Below are 23,468 nucleotides of genomic sequence, written 5' to 3'. Positions count from 1 at the left end.
CTTGAAATTACTTCTAAATGGAAGAACTTTCTATTGTATTTATCTGTCTAGAGGCAATAAATCTGTTTCAGCAGATTAAATACTGACTTCTTTATAAAACCCTGTTTTCTCAAACCTCTTATCAGCAGCACTTGGCAGTAATCACACCTAAGGAAACTTATAATTTTCCTCAAGGAGGTGACACTGACAGAATTAAAAATGAAGGAGCCCCCTGAAAAGCCAGTTCATTACAAATTAACAGTGGTCCTAGCAAAGCAGTGGGCTAAGGCGTGTCAAATAGTGATATGGATAAAGAAACCCAGCATTTTAAACTGTCAGAGCTCAGAGCATAGCTAGCCTTAGAACAAATTAATCACATATTGTCAACGTAAAGTTGCATCAAATTAACACATCGGATTCCAGCATATTAATGTGAGAATGCTTTCACCTGATTATTACTGCAAACCATTGCCACTCTCTGACTGCAAAGATATAATTAAATTGCTAAATAGAAAGTGCATATAATATCTCTGCATGCATTTAGGATGCATGAGCTGAAAAGATCACATCCTAGTAAGTGACAGTTTCTATTTGTAGGAAAACTTGACTTTTTTTTTCCTCTCTCTTATTTACTTGGGAGTACTAGAGTATGAAATTAGAAAAGTTAGTGATGTTGTTTGCACTCTGTACAACTTCACTGAAATACAGGTTTAATTTAACTGATTTGCTGTGCTGCACGTCAGTGCGTAATTAGCTTCATTCTTCTCTGTACTTTCTTGGGGGCAAAGAGAGGGAAGGAGAGGTACTTTGGAGTTCTGAAGGAAGAATATGAAGAAGCAGATGTTAATACCTCACTAAAGATGCTGTTGATTGATCTCTGAGGGAGGTTGCGGGTCGATTCGTTTAAAATTAAACTGCACTTTAAATCTGTTGAGATCAGATAGCACTTAAATTGGACACAAGTTCATTTCATGTGCTGTGTCTGTTGATGTAACTTTGCTTATGAATTTGTTACTTGCAAAAATCTGTCTTGACATTGTACATTCATCACAAAATGCTCAGTTCAGTCAATGGACAAAAGGCAGTGCTGTAACAAAAATAAATGCATTACTTAATTATTCTTTATAGAATACTTTAAGTAATAATAAAAAAAGAATTACCTTGGAGTTTCCAGCTCCTCACTCTGTTCCCTTTCCTACAACACCAGCTGAAAAGTGATGCTTTGTGCCTGTGTCTGCACTTGCCTCCTCTCTTGCCCATCCTCTTCTGACTCTTCTCACAGCATTTCTGTGCTGATGTCTCATCCCTTCAGTTCTTACATGAACCATTATAAAAAGATGAGGTTTAAGCTTGATTGTGAGTGTCCTTTATAAAATCCTTTTCTCTTCAAAGGTTCTTTTCACTTTAGTTGTTTGTAAACTGGCACCCTCCTCTCTAACGAGGGTGTGAGTGTTGGAGAAATGTTGAAGCTTATGAAATGTATGAATAAAATAGTGTGGTGTGCTGGAGTTAGGATGCATCTCAAACACTAAATTCTCCCTCAGCGAGTTAAAAGTAGTCTTGTGCTTTAAGTATTGAAAGCAGTGTTGTAAGGCACTGAAATTATTGTGTAATTGTAACAGGGCTACATCGCTTCAAACTTGTCTCTGTGTGGATCCAACACGACATCCCTTGTGCTTCCATTCAGTTTCAAAGTCCTCACTAGCAAAAGACAGTTTAAAATACCTTTATAATGTCATTTGGCAGTGCCCGTTTACTGTAAGCCCTGATGGCGTTATGGGGTTGTTAAACCAGAACTGGGTTTTGGTTGCGTTGCCTGGTAGTTTCTATGGTTGAGAAGTACAAGTAAAAGGTGCACTTGGAGTCCTGGACTTCTGTGGGAGAAATCATAATTTTGCTTGAGTATTTTCATTTCAACAAATGCCGTGAAGTGAAGGCCTCTGTGAGCACAACGGGGAGCTCATTAAATGGTTCTGATTTTGCCTGCAGTCGATAGAGGACCCGAGAGCTTGACAGGGTTTCTGCAGAAACATCCAAACTCCTTTTCTTAGCAGCAAATCTTAGTTGAAAAATAAGAAGTGCAAAGGAAGGAAAACAGCCTGTGTGTATGAAACACACAGGGAAATTTTAATGAATAGCCAGTTTGGTAATGCAGTTAAATAAAAACCAGTTTTTAGGCCATAGTCCTTTAAAGCAAGCTTAATTAGAATTAAGGAACTTTAAAGTAGTTTTTATAATGCACTTGTTAATCTTTTGGCTGAATCATATTGCGTTTTATTCTGTCTAATTGATTTTTTAGCAATTTACTAATGTCATTATCTTTCCCTTAATTACAGATCAAACCAAATGAAAAACGTATTCACAAGTTAAGGTTTTAACAGCCAAAGAAATATGGATATGTTTTCTTAGCAAATGTTTTTAATGCCTGCTATTTGCAGGAGGAATGGATATATGCATTTAACAGACATGTTTATTGCGATAAATATCTGAGGGAGATAAGGTTTTGGGGGTTTTGTTAGTTTCTCAGAGGCCAGCCCTCTTAGAATATGCCTTTACTCTGACCTTTGTACTTAAAAAATGATTTTAAGACATTGACACTAATTACAGAGTAAGGACTCTCTTATGAGTCTGTTCAAGCACCATAATATTGCTAATCAAAGAATTCTGGGTTTGTAGTTAAATGTTAACTATAAATGGAGTGGTAATTGTTTCATTCTTGTTTCCATTATAAATTCAGATTTTATTAAATGATTATTTATATATTTAAGATTTTATTCAATACTATCCACTCAGAATTTGTAAAGGCAGTGTAATGGTTTGGGGTTTCCCATGCAAGATTCCTTTGCCTATCTGAAACAAATAAGGAAAAAATTCTCATTAGCTTCTTAATGCTAGGAACCTTTCATTTAAAATGAGGAAAACTAATTTACTAACAAAAAAAAGTTTCTGAGCTCTCTGTGGGGGTTGAATTTATTATACCTTAGGCTGAAATGGGCCCAAGTCCTGGGGAAAAATGTGTTGAGAACACTTCATGTTAGCAAGTGCTCTGAAGCCGTCTCACTGCGTTGTGTGTTTCAGAATGGGGAGAGATTGGGGTTTTTCTGGTATTGTCATCTGCAGAACGCATTTTAATCCTGCATCAATGAAACTTGCTTGAACTTGCCCTTCAGAGCATTTTCATGTGCAGTATTTTAAGGCAAAAGCCTCTGAAGGCTTTTTGCACTTGAAAGATACCACCTAATGACACTTGGCCATTGAAGTTGTGTACAGGTGATGTATGATTTTGTGGTAATCTGGAATAATGTAGGTTCCCTACACACAACATGCATTTAGTTCTTCTTTTAAATTATCAGTTTAAATGGCTTTTGGCTTAAGATGACCTCAAGCAAGAGCGCAGCCTTACATCAGCTGTGGTCATGCCTGGTGTTGTACACCACTGACTGGCTTTGAAGGGGCACTTTCAAAGAGGCATACTGTATTAGTACTGAATGAAAGTGGTTATGAAGAGGAAATAAAAATGTTTTCCATATCCAGGTAAAAGTATAAAGAAATTGTATGGAAATAGGGTATAATTATTTGAGAGATTTTAGCCATACTGGAATTGTTAGGTCAGTCTTCTGAAAAATATCATGAGAATATTAACTCTGTGGAAAGACATGAATCCAGATTTTTTTCTCGGCTGAAGGTCAATGAGTCATTTGTATTTTTTCAGAAAGTATATTATGCACTCTTTAAACTGTATTTCTTAAAGTAATTTTATGGGCACAATCATAGGAAAAACAATACTTAATTAGAAAATTAACATAGCATTTCAGTGTACATTTATATGTAACATAAATACTATTTTCCAAAAGAAGCTGTATAAAATGCTCACAGCCAGTTAATTCTTTCTGCAGCCGTACTGCTATTGAAAACAAAGAGACAAGTAGTCGGCCACAGAAGATCTGTTAGGTTGCTATCAATACAATTAATTAGAACTGTAAATCCAAGCTCTGAACTTGTGTTGTAGGTTTGAGGAAGTTTTTATTCATTTACTTATTTTTTAATAGCTGGAAAAGGGTAAAGGGCTGCGAGAGGAGCTCAGGAGTGGGCTCGCAGCATTACGTGCAGTTTGCCATTCGATCCTGGTATTGCAGAGTTGCCTGGCTACTTAAGCTCTGAAGAGAAATCATCAGACTGAAGGGGATGGCTGAGACAGCCCTCCCTGAAGAGGTTAGTATTTTTCTCAGAATTGAGTTCTGTTCTTTTTGAAAGAAGAGCAAATAGGTTCATTGAAGAGAGCACTAAAGCATTTATTCTTTTGTTAATCACTTTTTGCAGTGAAAAAACTTTAAGCATATTGCTGGAAGCGCAATCATTTAAATTCAGTTTGATTAAATGAATATACCTCTCTGCCAACTAACATAACCAAGTCAAATTCTTGGTATAATTCAGCCCTAGTATTATTTATCATGGATTGTTTTCACAAGGCTGCTCTTCTTAATCCCATGACTTTTTGCTCATAATGAGGTAGGAGGGAGTAACGTGCAGTCAGCATCGCGCATCATTGTGAGCAGCTCTGCAGTGGGGCTCAGCCTTTCTGAGCACAAGGGAACGCCAGTTCAAGGGGCAAATTTGGTGACTGATGCTGACAAAGGGATTACCTGGTAGAGGCAGTAAAACCCTGTCTTCATGAGCAGCCTGACTGCTACATCATTTTCTGTCTCTCTGATGGTTTTTAAATTGAGGGGGAAAAGCTGTTGTGATGGTGTCGCTAAACACTGCAGAACATATTTCCATATAAAAACCTTCCTAGGTAGGAAATTCCAGTTAATAATAATTCGGAGAAAAACCTGTAGTAAAACTTGAACATATTAACCGTTAAGAGTTTAATTTGAGCTTTGGGGGAAGTGGTGTATCTAGTAAAGATAAAGTAGCACAGTAAAAATGATGAGATTTCAGGCAGGTTTTACAGATGATTTTAAGAATAATTGAGTCATTTTAATGATAAGTCTTGCTCGGCTTCTTTGAATGGACTGTGTGTAATTAGTTGTAGCTTCAACTTTGAAATGTTTTGACAGAAAATGCATTGTTTAGCTGCTAAATTTTTTTGTAGCCTCTGCCTTTACTATTTGCTCATTTTCAGCAACATCCAACTTCGCTACTCCAGGTCACATTCCAGATACAGCTCTGTTTTCTTTGTTACCTCGATTGTTTCCTTCAGGATGAGGGAGAATAATTGCACAGAACATCTTTTCCAAGCAGCTGGAGTCAAATTCCAGCTGACTGCAACACCTGTGACGACGGTACCTCTGCCTGGGGCTGCGCGGTGCCGTGCCAGCCCGGGCTGGTGCTGAGGATGCACACCGGCATGCGCGGGCTCCTCGTCGCCACGCTACTGCCCTTCTGTGAGCTTCAGATGGCAATAATGCCAGTGAATGCAAAGTGTCTGGTTTAGACTAATTAGAGGGATGATTTGTGAAACGCTGGCTATTTCTTTAATTAATCACCAGCACAAAGCCATAAAACCCATATTTTAAAAATCCCTGTTAGTTTGCCATGTGGTTAATAGATTGTGGCACATTAAAAAGTGACACGGTGATGTATTAAAAATGTTCCACCTAAGGTTGGCTAATGTCCTCGAGGAACTTAAGCTGTCTGCTTTATGCAACAGAAGCATAGGATTAGAGGCTTGATCTGCTTAAGGATCGAATATTTCTGAAAACATTTGTCTCTTGTATAGCATCTGTTCATTAAAATATATTGTGGCATGTTTCTTAATGTACAAATAATGTTTATGGTGTAGTTTTAATTATAAGTTTTTGTTGTATTTTCTTACTGCAAAGAATAACTCCATTCATTAGTATTAAATTGCAATGTTTATTAGTAAGTAAAATATAAATAACTCTTCTAAAGTAGGACATTCGTTCTCTTCGCTACATGGAAACTAAGGATAGTTTTGTGTAATGAATACCTCTTTGTTGTAGCTATAGCAATTGTTATTTTGATAAATCTGAATGTGTGTTTTCATTCTTCAGCAGATCTCTGGGAACTGAATAGATGAGGGTTTAATATCCCCGGGTAGCTCAGTGCCACCACGGGCGAGGTGAAATTCAGCCCTCTGGAGGACAGCTCCAGGTCCAGCAGTGCAGTGGGGAATGTGATGTAGGACCTGTGAGATGTGTGATGGGATCAAAGATGATCTTGGTCCATTTGTCCTCAAACTGATGCCCTTGTGAATGTCAGGGAGGCCGGGGCTGCAAAGGGGATGGACTCAGGGCTTCTCCTTCTGTTCCAGATAAGATTTATCCAAAATCTTAAAAGTGGGGCTGGAACAAGATGATTTTTAAGGTCTCTTCCAACCCAAACCATTGTATGATTCTATTAAAGTAATAACAAGAAATCATATTCATAACACTCTTAAGTAAAAGAGGTTTTAATTTTAAGTGAGTTGTATAAATGACTGCATATTTATGTGATTGAAATATGCTGATACAAGAATTATATGTCTTATTCTTTGCTCGGGACTTACATAGTTGTATTAATTGTGGGAGTGAATGCCAAGAGAGAGCAGGCAGTAATTTGGGATCCTTGATTCTGTGGTTATATATGTGTATCATAGTTTTGAGGTGCACATAAAAACTTGTTCAGGTGGAAGCATGGAAGGAAACTGTCCAGCTCTGGAGGTTATGTTTCTCAGCTGTGTGTTGTATAATTAACTGGTACATTAGGAGGGGGGCTAGAATAAAACATGAGTATGTTAATGCAGCCTGGAGCTGATGTTGTAGTGATCATTGCAATGCAGATAACGCATTTCTCATAACTGCTGCTGCCTACTGGAGCCTTTGAAACATCTGGACCTTTAATTGAAAAATAGTGTGGTGCTGTACAAAGCAGACATGCTAAGTGAAGTCAACAATTTAGAATAAAAAATAATAGTGTGTTATTTACCTTGTAGTTAAATATTCATACTTTGTTATGCTTTGTATAACAGGAAATTACTGGGTTAAATTTTTATGAATAGTGACAGTGTGAATAAGATAAATTAAGCATTTAACTATGTTAATGGAATTTTACATGGGGATCTGCTAATTCTGCAGCACAGGCCAATGATACAAAGGAGAATCCACTTCTCGGAGGGGAACAACTTTGAAGCCTCATTGTAAAACCATGTGGACTGGCAGGCATGTGAATGTGGCTGCTGATGGGGTTGAGCCCATTGTCCCGGTGGCCTCATTGATGGTATTTTCCATAAACAACTTGTGACAAAAGTAATCTCAGGGCTGTAGTAATTAAAAATACCAAGTCTGACTTAATCACCTGGTGAAATAAGTGTCAGTCCTGTTTTGCCCTAGTAGGGTATAGTATGGTGTGCTGGAGAATAAAAGGGGCAGAACTACCATACATTTTCCTACCAACACTAAGATTTAGTGTTATGCCTCTGAATATTAATATAACATGCAACTGAACAGGCTTTTTCTCCAGATCTGATACAATGCTGTGCAAATAAACTGAACAGACTATGTTATAAATATTTAACCATCATATTATGTTAGATGCTGTTCTGCTCACCGCACCAAAGCCTACCAGTTGCAGCTCCGTGTTTCACTGCTGGCAGTGTGGAGCTGGGATGCTGAGGCTGATAAACGTGTTCATCATCCTGCTTTGCTGCCAGTGCATTCGTTCTGAGCCATATGCCAGCAGTGTCATTATATTGTGCTACAGTATGAGAGCTTCTGCCACATGCTTATTGAGAGCTTTTGAGGCACTTGATCATCTAAACTCAATCCAAAAAAATAGTTGGGTTTTGGGCGTTTTTTTACATGACCTTTCTTTTCCTACTCAGCCCCTCAAAAGTTGTTCTACTTATGCATGAATGTGACTCTTTTATTCCCACTTACTTTGGATGAAGAAATAATTGCTCTAATTTTTTAAGTCTAGAGTTTAGAAAATGATGCTTTTTGATGGTTGTCTTAAATTAGTCCTTTGTATTGCCATAAACATCTGTGCTCTAGCATGTTGGAAGTTTTGTGTTGTTAATGCTGAGTTAACATATTTAGATTTTTCTCCCTCATCTATTTTCTATATGTTGTTCAAATACATCTGTGAATAAGTTATGTTTAGGAGGTGACTGCTGGGTCGCATGGTATATTAAATACTCTGTCACCTAAGCCAAAAACAGTTCCCTGAGTTTAAAAGTGAGAAGACATTTTACATTTGGAGAGAGAAGGATAAGCATTTGTTTCCATTTTGTGTAATGTTTAGCGTTGTTTGCTGTGAGGTGAGTCAATGACTTGAATTAATTATAATTACTGAAGAGACGTATACTGATTGAGCAAATAAAGTAGTAAGCTCATTCGTGCCAAGGCCATCTAATTAAATGCTAACTTTGGATAAGCTGGATGTGCATGAAAGATTAATTTTAAGAGGTTTTTATGACTCCCACTAAATAATGATTCAGTAAAATCTTTGCATTATATCATTAGAACATCTAATCTTAAAGTGATATAACATTTAGTCACAGAACTCTATTGTACAAGAAGATGCAGTAAATTATTGTTTGAAATTAATCACTTTTCTCTAAGAAATGTTTATGGGCTTTGTTTTAATTTTCTACCCTGGTGTGCAGTGAAGCAAATCAGAAGTGAGCAGGAAACAGTGTAGGCATTTTTCTCAATGACTGTGTCATTACCTCCTCATTGTGCAGGTACTTCAGGAGTAAGTTGTGCCCCACAATAATCTATTCGAGGGATACATCATCTGGTTTTAGAGGGAGGTACATACTTTCTCATGGACTTTGATTTAAAAGTTGGGCTTAGATCTTAGGAAGACTTCTTGTGCTGAAAGGATTGATAGAGTTTACATACATTTTTTTCTTTTTTAATTTAACAAACTGTGTTTATATTTAAAGCCTATTAATTTTGTTACAGAACATTATTTAATGATACAGATATTTCTAAAATTACATATGTATATAGAAAAAATCCATGGAAATTCATCATTTGAGTTGCCTGTCATGTCCCTCACTCATACTGTTGTGTCTGGAAGTACCAGCAACATATGTAAGTGCTGCCGATGGTACTTACATTCTTGTAATTAGCCTTACTACTGTTGTTATAGATCACCAAATATTACATTGTTTTGTGTCTGTCCTTAGTTTAAGAGAACAGGAGAAGCAATGGTCCATAGGAGCGATAGTCTCAGATACCAAGTTATTCTTTAGAAGAAATGTATATATTAGTGGGAATAACTTTCCTAAGAGTAGCTGCTGCTTATTACCAAAGTGCATAAATATACATTGATCTGCTTAAATTAAAAAAACCAGAAAGTAGAAAGTGTGTGAATTCAGCAGATTGCACTTTTCAGCAGTGTCAAATAATGGCCCTAATTCTGTGCAGCTCTTGAACAGCAGCAGCAAAGAATAGCGATAATGTGCCAACCACCGAGAGTTCTGACAACACTGGTAGAGAAAGCAGAAATACAGAGAAATTAAGCGAGTTGTTTATGTGCACACCACATTAGCAATAATTTGGGAAACAGTATCCCTGGGTTTTTTGCCTCTTCAAGCCTGTGTGCGCTGCACAGCGCCGTGTCTCCTCCAATGAATTGCAGATAATGAAACATCGTCTTTGCTTTGAGTGAGATGAAAACACTGTAGAAATACCAAACAGGAATTTTCATCAGATCAAACTGTAGGAGAGCACTGAGTAGCCTTAAGAGAATCCATTAATAAAAATACTCAGGTAATTCTCTATGATTTATCATATGTATTCTGTGTATCCAGTTACTCCTCACTTCCTTAAAGGACTGGTGGAATATCCCATTTCTTAACAATAAAAGCTTAATGGAATCAGATTTGTGATTTCCTCGAAAATTAACGAGATATTTTGTCAATTTTATTCCAGACTTCATTTGTCAGAATATGCAGTGTCCAGTGACAAGCTAAAAGAATTTTTTGACAAATTAACTATGCCACAGGTGACAGATCAGGAAAATGTTAATTTAACAGCCCCTTTATGCTTCCCAGATTTATTGGAGGCTATTAAGGAAACTCCAAATGGTAAGGCCCTTGGCCCTGAATAGATTTTTCCATTGAATTTTATACAGGATCTATTAATAAAGTTTGATGCTGCCTTTTTGAATATAGGTAATTGTACTTCATCTTCTGGGTCTCCTCAGCATTTGCAGTTGGAATACGATTTTTAGTTGGGAGAAGAAGGTAATTATGCTTCCAGTAGTGTCTGTAATCTGGTTCTGAATGATTCCTCCTAAAGAAGGGACTACAAGCACCATATAAAACCCACAAGTTATTACTAGTTAAATCCGGTGTGGCTAGGTCTTTGACTCTTGGCCACAGAAACTAATAATTGGATCCCTTTTATTCAGTCCCACCACCTACAAATCCGTACCTAATAAGCTTTGCACAGATAAGTAATTGAGCTCTGTGGGACTTCCTACACAATTAATATTTTGCAGGACCAGGCTAAGGGTATGGATTCGTTCCGTCCTGGAGACAGGTACCTGATGGTTTGGATTTCTAATGCCGGTTCAGAACAAATATCATCAATTTGCAATAAACACAGCGGAGGCTTTCTCCAGGCCCCTTTGACTCTGTGATCGATCAGTCTAAGCCTTGACCCACATGTTTGTAGCCCATACTAGTGTTTCCTACCTAACATGACAATGAATGTTCTCATTACTGATAGAAAGTCTAATTGGTTTCCAAATCTCAGGTTTCAGCCTCTCTAATACCTTATGGCAATCAGTTTCACAGCCCTTTTAATTAATAAAAATATTTCACTCAGGTTTTTAAACATCTTGACTACAACAGCGATGCTTTTGAGCCATTTCCCAGAACTGCTGCTGTTGGTATTGCTCCCCTTGCTCAAAGAGCAATTGGAATCCTCACCCATGTATGAATTACCCCTGGTTTAAGCCACTCATCATCTTGATGTTCATATATGTTTGGGTATCAGTAATGGAGGGAGTTTAGACAAGCAAGTTGGAAAAGATAGACTGGAGGAGGTAGAGGAGATTGAGAGATGGGGAAGAGCAAAGAAAAGTTTATTTAAAAACCACCAAACACAAAGTGTCAGCACTGTGTAGGGCTTTTAAGAGAGAGGAGCAGTGTGACAGCTAGACTGAGGCAAGTAACCGTCTTATTTGTGGCAGCCGTAAGATCAGGGTCCCCAGAACGTGTTTATTTTATTAATACATGTGTTTATTGATCATGAGCTTATAAAACAGTCTGTACTTGTAGTAGTGGCTAATGGAGTAATCTGGTCTTTTTGGTTATTAGTTACAGGTCTTGGCTCGCTTGTCCTTTCTGTGCTTTGATGCTGTGTGTGTCAGTTGTAACCTTGGCATCAACTCTCACATCTGGTTGTCAATTTTTCTTGGATTTTCCCATTACCACAACTAAGCGTTACTTACGATTCTGCCATCCTTGGATTTAAATATGTAACTAACTTGGCATGCCAAGGAGCCACATTAATTTCCTTGATAACTGCCATTTATTCGTGCAAATGCAAATGTAGTTGAAACCACAGGTCTCCCTTCATGCTGGTACCTCAGTCATGCCCATACTGTAGGCGATGCTCACAGCCTTGTGTGTCTTTGTACATTGCCTTGGTTAATGTTTGCACCTGGGCAAGGGCAGGGATACACTTTGAGACTGGTGATTCATTACCTGATACCTGCTTAATTATCCTTAAAATAAATCCTGGAAGTAGGAAAGGAAGAGGAGAGGAAAAGAAACAAACACAAACCACCGTACTGTTGTAGCAGTTGTAGTTCTGTTATGTTAATGATTTCCTTAGTGAGGGGAGGTCAAGGTGGTATCTCCAAGGGTCCTGGGTGCGCTAGCTCACACTTAAGGTTTATCCGAACAAGGTGGAGTGTCCTGTATTCTGGTACAAATCTAGCATTTCCTTTTAAATGGGTAAAACCAATTTCTTCTTGCCTCCTCTTCCCATGTTCTTAAGGTATCTGCACTATAAAAATGCTTTCTGAGAAAAAAAAAAATTTGTTGTATTTGGATGGATTTTAATAATACTTTTAGCTATGCCAGTATGAATAACTTTAATCTTTAAATTCCTATTATTTCTCTAATTTATAATCACACTGAAGGATCAAATGGTTTTTAACAATATATTGAAATTAGCACATGGCATTTAACTCCCTGTTTTATACTCTCATTATAGATTTATAGTATTGAATCCTTTTATTCTGTTACTTAGAATTCTGGGTGATTAATTTGAGTAATACTTTCTTCTCTCAAGGCCCATATATGTATAGAGATAGAGATATATAGTTACATCAGGGGTGCTTTGCAGAGGGGGTCAGGACGTACAGTCTTTTGTCTGTATAAAAGATTACTGCTTTAAAAATGCAGTCCTATCTGTGGTAGATTAAACATTTTCTTCTTGCAATGTAAACTTTGCAGACCTTTATGTTGCTGAGTTTTATGGTTTATGTAATTGTTAATCTCCACAGTGCCAAATAGATTTTTTCAATACAGTAAATTCCAATAAAAGCCAATATTAGTTAATTCTTCTTAGTTGCCTTCAGATAGTTCAGGATAGTTTAATGGCTCAGATGTATGTGTGATTTTGTTCTTCTCTTGGCAAACCAAGCTCCAGCCTAAGGTTTGTTTTTAAATGTTGTCTTAGCCTCCACATCTGATTGACATTCATTTTTGCCGTAGGTCTCCCTTTAGGTTGTGTTCCCTGGTTTGATATCCCTGGATGAGCAGCCTGTGGTGTCTGTCAGGCTGTGGTCTACACTCTGAGTAGATAGTTACTGGCCAGTGTTAAACACTGATGGAAAACCCATTTTTGAAGTTTTTTGGATGCAGGAACATGGGTTCTTGCAGTGAAGTTCCAACTCTATTGAAATCTGTGAAATCATTGCCAAATATTTCATACCCTTTTTACAGATGCATTAAAGAGCAATAAAATAATTGAGAATTAAACATTCAAGCTTTATCCAGTTCTAAGTTGCAGCAGAGTATTTTAATCTTCCTATTGAAAAGAATTCCACCCTCACCACGTTTTGTATTTGCTCTGTCGTGCATAGTTTTTGGTAATACGTTCTAATGAAATATATTTTCTCGACAGGGTCATGTTGGTACAACGGCAACCAAAAAAATTGATGTCTACCTCCCACTGCACACAAGCCAAGACAAACTACAGCCCATGACAGTTGTGACGATAGCAAATGCCAAGGTGCATGACCTGATTGGACTAATATGCTGGCAATATACAAGTGAGGGACGGGAACCAAAACTGAAGTAATGTTCTTTCTTTACTACCTCTTGATCTCTAATTTTCTCCTCTGCAGCCTTTTTGCATAATGAAATGGATTTCCATGTCAATGTTTTCATAGATAAATCTTGGAGAAGCCACCTACACATTCATCAGTATTTCCTTTTGAGCAGCAAACATGCATCTATATCCATTTCTCTTTCAATTAAACTACTGGGTGCTGTATAATGATAAGCATATGAAACCATGGATCTGTAAATGAATCATAATTTCAAAATGCTCTGTGTAAAATAGTATAAATCTTATATCTTTTGGTGTCATGCACACATTTTTTCATTTTATGTCCCATCTATTTTTTGGTAGCATTCTTAATGGCAAAGATGTCAAAATCCAGAACCCATCTGTAACTCCCTCTCTTGTTTGTTCTGAGAGAAGGTACCCAGATTCTGCTTGGTTTATCTGCATGGTATCAGCTGCTCCTGCAGATTCATAGAGAGAGGAGTCAGTGTACTGGGTGACCGTGTATCTTGGAAGTACTGTCAGTGTTCTCTCAAAACCGTGGAAGGGATTTTAGCCATAGTGAGTCTGCCTGAAAGCGAGCCAGAATTCTGTCGTACAACTTCAGCATTACTTACTTGCTTTCAGCTGTCATTTTGCTGACAGAATGTCTTTAATTCATTATACACATGTTAAAATATTTCTGGTTTTCTAGGACTTGCCAGATATAGGGGCTAATGGTGCTTTTCTTTCTAGGTTATCCTGGAGGTATCACTAAAATACACAAATAAGAACCCCGAAAACAAAATAAATACCAGTTTTCTTCAAAAATGAAGAATAAAATTGCATTCTTTAATACAGATTTTTCAATATCTTAGATTATCTTTGCTTACATCTGCATTGTGAAAGAATTCTGCCCCTAAGGTTTCTGTGACTTAATAATGGATGAGATTTGCTGTGCTGGAAAACTAGTGTTGTTTAGTAAGAGTTGTTGCTTTATGATGGTAGTTGACATGAAGTACGTAAAACAGGTACTTCAGAGCTGCTCATCTGAGCAACTTCAGTTTTAAAACAGTTCTCTAAAACACTTCAGGTTTTGCTGGGTCATAGAACATAAAATAAGGACTTAAAATAGTTTATTATAGCACTGTTAGTGACTGATACTAGTGGGTGACTTTCGTGGTGCAAAGAAGGTGTTAACTGGTTTGTTTGGGGTTTTTCTATATGAACCAATTTTCAGTTTATTGTTCCTGTTAAAGTTACTAGATTAACTTTATTTTTTCCTTTTGGCACTGAATTTAAGTTTGCTCCTTCAGCATTTTCAGAAGTGGTTGAGGGCTTGGTGATCTCTCCTGTTGTAGCTCAGTCGTACAGGAGAAGGAGAGGTGCTAAGAGGTGGCTTGTGCTGCCCTTCTCAAGGGTTAGTTGGTTTCTGTCTAGTAGATACAACACAGAAAAGCAGCCCCTCTTGAAAACAGTTTCATGGATGTTGTTGCGTTGGATATTGGATTTCCTTTAGCTCTTCCCAGCAGACATACGAGATGTTTTAGAGGTTAAACACTTCACTTGGATTTGTCATGGTTTTTTTACACTGGAGAAGAAATATAAAATCATTTGCAGATGGTGCCATTTCCTTAATTTCTGTTCATTATATCATAAGTTCAAAAAAGCGTCCTTTGTGTGTGATCAGCTTCTTTCTTGGTGAGTACACCACCACTAATGTCACTCTTTGGACACGTGTGTATTTTCCAGGAGCACAGCCCAGCTCAATGGAGTAGAGGTATTCCACGAAGCATCTTTGCCCAGAGCAAAAGCCAGCAGTGGAAGGAAATGAATTTCACTGCCTACCTTGAAGCATAAAATGTTATGATGTGTCAAAGAGTGCTCCTGACCGAGGAGGCTGTCTCCTGTAATCAAGTCTCAGGACAGGAATAATAATATAAATAATGGAGACATAATGTACCTGCAAACAACCTAACAGCGGCAATTGAGAGTCTGAGTACAAATGCTCAGAGGAAGGGGCAGAGCCTCAAGATTCCAAGTTCATTTTCTTGTGTAGTTCCTAATTATTTCTCGTGTCTCCATCATCCTTTTTTAGCGGTGCTGACTGCCAGTCCTGTAGCAAGGATTGACTTAACTGTAAACTGACTCTCATCATTTCCAAATAAGGACAGCTTGTGTAGGTTACACATCCTGCATTTGCCATTTGCTCCTGATTGAGTCAGTTCAGAATATATAAAGACAAGATGGGGATCATTGTGACACTGCACTAGAATACACAGAGTGCTTTGAATCTGATATACAGTGCATGCAGAATGACACATACACCTATTAGTAACACAGTTTGAGAATAATAAGGAGGTTGTAGACTTTGTAATTAAGAGGAACAACCCCTTTGTCTTTAGGAAAAGAATATATTACTGTCTAATTCTTTTCTGTAAAAGGTAGACATAAGAGTCTAAAGAGAGTGAGTACTAGCTGACAGCTTTGAGAACATTTTGTATTCAGTTAGGTTGCTTTTTAAATTGTAATTGTATTATATTTGTCTCTATTCAGTGTCTTGATATGAGGAACCACTGACAGTGTTAGCAGCCATGTTCCTGTCCTTTTATGCCTGAACTTTGGTCATAACCCAGTGGACCATTCTCTTGCCAGCCCCTGACAGATGTGCTGTAATGATTCCGCCTGCAAAAAATAACTGAAATCTCTTTCTAGGAATAAATAAACAGTGAGATGCAAAATTCAAATCAACTTCCTATTTCTAGAAGTTAAGAATGCTTTTGCATCTGTCAGTTGCTGGGCTTTTACATTCTGTCCAAGCAAACTTGAGTTCTCAGGTCTTTGAACCTTGTAATTTGAAGTCTAAAGTTCCGGACTTTGATGTCATCCTGATGGAGGCCCAAAATGCTGAGCAGTTTTATCCATCAGGCTTGGTTTTTCAACAGATTGTGACTTAATCTGTGTTAATGTTCAGGAACCCACTCCAGGTTTGAAGACATTGGTAACCCCTTTAATTTAATGGATATTGAATATTTTCAGTATAATTGGTGGAAGATAAGTTGTCACCACTTCCTTTTTTTGGCACTTGGATTGCTTGGAGACTCGCTGAATGTGTTCTGTTGCCTGCATGTCTATATGTTCCTCCAGCCTTAATGAGAATTATGCAAATGCATCAAGTACCAAATGAAAATGTTAACTTTATTTATACAGCGCTCACCAGGCTGCACATAAGAGAAGTCTGTCAGATGAGTAAGTTAGAAAATCAGTGGTGTAAGGCACACCATCCTGGCTTCTTACAAGGGTATGTAGGGACAGGATGAGGGGGAATGCCTTTAAACTGAAAGAGGGAGATTGAGATGAGCTCTTAGGCAGAAGCTCTTCCCTGTGAGGGTGCTGAGGCGCTGGCCCAGGGTGCCCAGAGAAGCTGTGGCTGCCCCATCCCTGGCAGTGCTCAAGGCCAGGTTGGACACAGGGGCTTGGAGCAACCTGCTCTAGTGGAAGGGGTCCCTGCCCTTGGCAGGGGTTGGAACTGGATGAGCTTTAAGGTCCCTTCCAACCCAAACCATCCTGGGATTCTGATTTATAGAAATCTAAATAGAATAAGAGAAGGACCCGAAAATGATGCCAGGCATTTCTCATTACATAAGCAGGATCAACCCGTATCTATATTACAGTCTCTTTATTGAGCTTGTTCCTAAAAAGACTGGCAACACTGCAAACCATGCAGCTTCCTGGCTGCGGGCTTTCCCTGGAGCTGGCTGAATTCTCCTCCCAGCACTACCTTTCATCAGCTTCCCTGAAAGTTCCATAAGCACTCTTGAAGAAGTTAACAATTAATTCTACAGCGATGTTCCAGTTCTTCATAGCAGTCCAGAGACTCATAGAAATTTCTTTCGTAATACTGCAGAATTTTCCAAATTCAGAGGCAAGCATTGCTGGATTACCTTTTTGATAGCAAATCTACAGCTCGTATTAACAGTAATGCATCATTAGTACCTATTCTATATAATAAATGTCTTAGTCATAACAAAGTGCATCTCGATCACCTGGACTAAGCACTCTCCATAAAGCACAGTTGCAACCAAAGGTTTGTGAATTAATTGAGAAAATTGCAAATCAGGTAGTCAGTGAAATAATTCATTGTCACATCCAATCAATAAACTTTGTAAATCAACTCATTTAATTCAAAAAATGATCTATATAGATCAAGCGACCAATTAAACAATTAGCATACACTTTGCAATTAATTAATTTAAGCATCAATCATGCAATTAAAACTCCAAATTTAAACGGCAGAGTTTAGAAACACACTGCCACGTGATCGTGCAGGCTATACTTCAGGGTTGTGGGAAATGACTGAACGCTGGCAGATTCATGATAAGAAAGAATACTTATTTTCGGGTCAATAACTTAAATAGTAACACTTGAAATAGATTTTAATGTTAAGAAAATATGATTAATACCTGTTTGGAAGGTGTCGATAGTTATTTCCTGATGGGCTTTCATCTGTGGAAAGAAAGAGGCTTAGGTTTTTTCTTTCCTATTTTCTTCACAGTGTATCTGTTCAAAACTCTCTTGTTTAGTTCTTCTTGTCAGTCTATACGAATTTTTAAGTGACTGGACTCCTTAGATGTTTAGCAGAGGTAGCTTTTCTACTAATCAACGTCTTCACAGTTACTTGATCTATGAGAAAACAGACACTGCTTGGTTGCCTTTAATTCTACAATGTAATGGGCATATAGGTAAATAAATTATCACACATGGGGAACTATTACTTCCAGCCTCATGAAGTCATGGGACTTACATAGACTTCAGTATATTTTAATCACTGTCAGTATTTTGGTTGCAGTTCAGTTAATTATGAAGTAAGACTCAGTGCTTTACACTGAGGTTTGGGAGGAGGGTTCATTACCACATGGTTATGATAGCAAGATATGTTTGGGACATGTTTATGTACATGCCATCAGTGGCTTTTCAATGTATTGCTCCTGTAGCAGGCATGTCTGCTGATTTGTTACCTGCAGCATTAGTGACTGGTATGGATGGGCTGAACTGAATTAGGTTTCTAGAATCCCTCCTGAATAAACTTCACTTGTCTTTGTTTCAGCGACAACGTCAATGCCTACTGTCTCCATATTGCCGAGGATGATGGCGAGGTTGACACAGATTTTCCACCCTTGGATTCCAATGAGCCCATTCACAAGTTTGGCTTCAGCACTCTGGCACTGGTTGAAAAGTACTCTTCCCCTGGCCTGGCAGCCAAACAGTCGCTCTTTGTGCGCATGTGAGTATGGGTGCAAACGTTCTCCATCACTGGGAAACAGCAGTGGGTCCTTTTTCTTCTTTGCTTTTCTTCATGTGATTTTAACACAGTTCAGGGGTATGTGTATTCGTGGTTCTCTGCAGCCAGTACCCTGGTCTGCGTTCTGTCTTGAGGCAGGTAGAAAAGTAAATGCTGGTGGCAGCAACTGGGGTGAGCCTTTGAGTCTAAAACTGCAGAGAAGCAACCCTTCTGCAAATGATTGGTGGAGAACATTGAACTGTTGCACTCCTGCTAGTACATATTTGGAATTCACACAAAGTCTGAACGCATAATCTTCATTTTGCTCCAGCCATGCTGCTTATGAAATGAAGCAGTCCTGCCAGTCGTATCACAACGTCCACTTTTGGTTTATGCAGGTTCCAGCCACACAGTTGAGCTGGGGAATAGGCTTTTTTGCCTGTGGGATTGCAGAATATTTAGTTCCTTCCACCTGACCAAGAATGCTCTGTGTTTTATCTGAAAGAGGGAGCATCTCTTTCACTTGCATGCATTTCTCTAGAGTCAGTGGATTTGATTTTGCTGTGGATTTGATTTTGCTATGGATTTGATTTTTTTAATTCTATGATCCTATGATTGTTTTATCTTCAAGATAATCCTGCATTTTCGGTATCCCCAGAAAAACACCAGCAGGTATATAGAAAATCCTGTTCTAATTCCATGCAATCAAAAAGGATAACAAGTGTTCACTGCAGGTAGACCAGTTAAGAAGCCTGTTCATTAGAAGATTCCGATTCGTTGATGATTTCTCATCTGGAAAAGGTCCCCTTTCTTTCTCAACTGCCTCCTACCTACATCCCCATTGCCTGTATGCTGTACATAAATAGGGATTAGTATTTAACTGCAGTGAACACATGTGGTCTCAGGTTTTGGACATCAGCTTGGAGGAGGTGAAATCAGTGTTCCCATGTGGAGCCTATACTCCTCAGCAGGATCCTAGCCTGGACTACAGTTCTCCAATTGGTGCTTGTATCAGGTTTAAGGTCCAGCTGCAAATCCTACAGAAGAAATATGAACTCTTTTGCTTTAGCATAATCTGCTCACGTGAGGACCTTCCTTCTAATTTGGCAGGTCCTGACAATTAGTAGTAGGAGAACTGCATCATAAGAAGCAGTGCTTTTCTGATAGGTATTGGGTTTTTTCTCTGTGTCCACATGTTAATTTGAAATTGCTTGTACTTCCCATGCATATAGTTATTTGTAAAGATTTAGACTTACATTAGAATTTTAATGAGTCCCGTAGATTAGAGGAATACTTGATCATCGCTTGATCAAGGGACTGTTACTACTGTGAGTTTAAATGTGTGCGCTGTCTATTTTTGTAGGGGTTCATTGTAAATTCTACATCTTCTTCCCTGTCACTGTACCAGTGCATGTAATTGTGGGTTTGTATTTTGCATCTCTTTTCTTACCTCCTCACAGAGCAGTGTTTCAGCTGCTGCTGTGTCAGGCTTGTGACTTGTTATGTTTATTAATATTGAATCACTGTTGAGAAAGGTTGATGCTTCTGAGAAGCTTCATGGTGAAACATGGTGTTTGATTTCAGATCTCACCGTCCTGCATATTGGATATATTTCCCGATGTTGTGCAGTTACCGAGCTGACAGTTATGGAACCCCGCCAGGGACCCCGTTTCAGCAGGACATGTTTGAGCAGAACTTTATACACTTAAACTCCTGCCAAGGCAAACTCTTAGCCACTTGAGTTGGTTATAAATACTCAGTGGCGGTGGTTAGAAGTAGCCCACAGTGTATTTTATATTCTGAGCTGAATGTGAATGTCTTTGTGGCTATATAGAGTAGTAAATAATTGAGTTTGATTAGGGAGAGGGACCTCATTATCCCCCCACCTGTGCCCAGCTGGTAGGGGAGGGTCGAAATGAAGCCATTAGCTGTCTCTCTTACTGGCATCTCAAAGAGCTCAAATACATCTGTGTCTTATTTTCTTTTCTGGCACAATCAGTCGAGCAAGCTAAGCAGGCATGACCGAATTTGGCAAGTTCCAAGGACTCTGGCAAAGTTACACAAGGAGAAGACGGAGGGCAGTCATTCTGGCTTCTAACTGCCCATTAGTCTAGCGAGTTATGTTTTTGGAAACTGTCTGTTGTGGAAAGCAGTACTTTGTCCAATGTCAAACACGGCACTCACAAACAGCCCTCTTTGATGTCGAGAAGGATTTGTCGGGAGGAGTCAAACAAAGCATCGCATTCATGTATATGCAGACTCCTTGAGATGATGAAATAATACCTGAAAGACTCTGAACAAGGTAGCTTAAAATAAATCTATACTATCATTAGGGCTTTTTCCCTTGGAAATTTTATTATCGCAACTTGACGTACTCAGTCTAATGGTGTTCCTAGGAGTTGTGGTTCAGCTGCCAGTTGGCACACAGATGAAATTTGGCATACAGTTCCTCTGCTCTGTTTTTTTCTGGTTTGATATTGTGTTGATGTTGCTTTGACTGTTATATATGTATTTTTCAAAGCAGCACTTCTGTATACCTGATAGATTAAGGTTGAAAGAGTTTTAAAACACCAGGCTTTCATCGTACATCTACAAATTCAATTCAAAGCTTCGAAGCGTGTATTTTACTTAGATTACAGAAGCACTCCCCAAAAGGCCCATTATCAGTTTTTTCATGGGTGTAGGTAATCTACAAAGTACATTCTAGAATCATTATGAAATACAAATTTCAGAAGGTTATGTAGGTACCAGAGTTCAGAAGGTAGGAAGGAGTCGGAGCAGGAAGTGGGCTTCTAGATATCTAATGATAGCTTCTAGCAGTGTCAAAACACAGCCAGTTAAAGCACATAAAGTTATCCAAGGCTAACCTGAGGTGCACTAAAGCAAGATCATTTAGGTTCGGGATAAAAACTGTGGCTGGCATAGTTACTGTGGTTAATATCACTGTGCACTTTATCTTAGAAATTACCCAGCTTAAGTTAAGTACATTGCATCAACTGGGATTTTTAGTCTTAACTTTGACTTTGTGCTGATCAAGTGGAAATTGTTATTAGTCATCCCCAGGCACTTTCAACCATGCCAGGCATCTTTTGCAGCAAGTTTTAAGGGCTATAAATTCCATTTCAGTGTTAAAAACTAAGAAAACTGCTCCAGATTGGAAAGGCAGCTTTTGGAAAAGTTTGTTTCCCAATTCAGAACAGAAACCTTTTGTCCTTTCAGCACTGGGCTTTTATTTTGTCGCACAAACAGAGCCCATGGAGAGGACACTGCTGTTTCCATGCCACCTATGAGCACGTTCCCCCCCAGGGCAGCACCCCGGTGTCAGCTCATCGAAGCTCTTGCCTCTTGTGTTGTTTTCTTTTTCCTCTTCTGAACCTTGCCACCCTGGCTCCAGCGCTGAGGCTGTAAAAGAAGATGGAAAGCCAAGTTACCGCAGAATGATCACTATCATTAACATTCACGGGTGGTTCACTTATCATTCCTGACTGCACAGACATGGCAGCCGTTATGAAACGTCCACAGGTGTAGCACGATGATACATATTACATTGTGCCACAATGGATTTATGTATTCTGTAACAAAAGAAAAGTGTAATGAAAAAATACAGAAGGTAATCCTTTATTCCTCCACTGCACAATTTATCAGTAATGCCTGTGGATGATAAGTGCCAGGGATTTCCTTTGCTTGATTTAACCTTGTCACCCAGGTATGTTTTTGCAAAATGACAGAAAATACAAGCTAAGGAATTTCTTTGGCTTCCAATCTGTGAGCAGCAGTTTTAATTGAGTGAATAGCCTCTGCTTGTCTGTCCCGTTTCCTAGGGTGTTAACTTATAATAAAGGTACCACACATTAGCAGGGTAAGCTAAAACATGCCAGTCATAATTGTAATAAAGGAGTGGAATGGAAACGTGCCATTCATAATCGTAATGAAGGAATGCTGGAATTAGGTTGAGTGGGGACAGTACATGCACATTATCGATGCAGAGTGTAGCTGGGAGGCTGCCTAGGTGAGGTGGGGATGTATCGCTTCCACAAGAGCCTCACTGTGCTCTTTCCACATGAAGGCTGGTCACGGTAGATTGATGATGTTTGAGGTGATCCAGTGTGGAAGGTGGCTCCAAGACTCCCTGTTTGATAGGAGACGGCGCAGGGCTTCTCCTCCACAGGGCGCAGGAAACAGGCTCTGATGCCTTGGCCTGACCCCAGGATGATGGCAGAATCCCTTTGGTCTGGCTTAAATCGACCCTTGGCTCAGATTTGCGAGTTTACTGAGTGCTGAAATGTCGTTATTGAGGTTCTGTGGTGTATTGTTAGGGAAAGCCAGGGCTGCGTGCCTGGTGAGCCAGAGCAAAGGGAGGCAGAATCGTGTGTCTGAACTGAGATGGGCATTTCAGATCCTCTGGCTCTGCTCCAGAGCAAATATCCAAAAGTTTACGAATGCAGGGTGCGCTTTACATTTCAGTGCTCTTGCCAAGGTCTCGCTTACTGGATAGCACACTAAATATAGTAAAACACAGAGGTTTTTCTTATTTTGCTTTGATCAGTAAAGTAAACTTTTAAAGATTGTTCTGGGATGAGATCCAGCTTCTGAGGCAAAGAATGGCCGAGGCTCAGGCATGAGTTAGTAATAGAGTGTCAGGAAAATTAGTCTGACAGTTCTCAGGCCAGCTGCTCAATAGGCAGAATCGACCAAGTTGGGATGGCCTGCAACATGAACGGGATCAACAGCAGCGTCTGCTCTTCAGCAGCTGGAGTGTCAGGAATCAAAAGACAGTCTTCCGTTTATGGGAGGTTTCCAGATACACGTTGGTATCTGGAGCTGGGTCACCCATGGGTGGTCACCATCGGGCACAAAGTGGGGCTGGTCATGGTGTCAGCTGCAGGCCCTGTGTTTTATTTCCCTGTATTTTGGTTGCAGTTCTCTGGAAACCTGTCTGTATTGCAGAGCAGTTTAGAAATTACCTG

At 39.1% G+C, this 23,468-nt stretch overlaps 1 protein-coding gene across 7 annotated transcripts in view; it reads left to right on the top strand.

The window, feature by feature from the left end:
- The window catches only part of MAPKAP1 (MAPK associated protein 1), a 98,556-nt gene that overhangs the window by 28,748 nt on the left and 46,340 nt on the right, over positions 1-23,468 (top strand). For all 7 annotated transcript variants that reach the window (XM_080630424.1, XM_080630426.1, XM_080630423.1 and 4 more), the window contains 2 exons: positions 13,077-13,249; positions 18,328-18,504. In XM_080630424.1, the coding sequence (XP_080486550.1) occupies positions 13,077-13,249; positions 18,328-18,504 (350 nt within the window). The remainder of the gene's footprint in view (positions 1-13,076; positions 13,250-18,327; positions 18,505-23,468) is intronic.

The sequence above is a fragment of the Psittacula echo genome (assembly GCF_963264785.1).
Source record: "Psittacula echo genome assembly, chromosome: 16".
Classification (NCBI taxonomy): domain Eukaryota; kingdom Metazoa; phylum Chordata; class Aves; order Psittaciformes; family Psittacidae; genus Psittacula; species Psittacula echo.
This window is presented reverse-complemented; position numbering and strand designations above follow the sequence as displayed.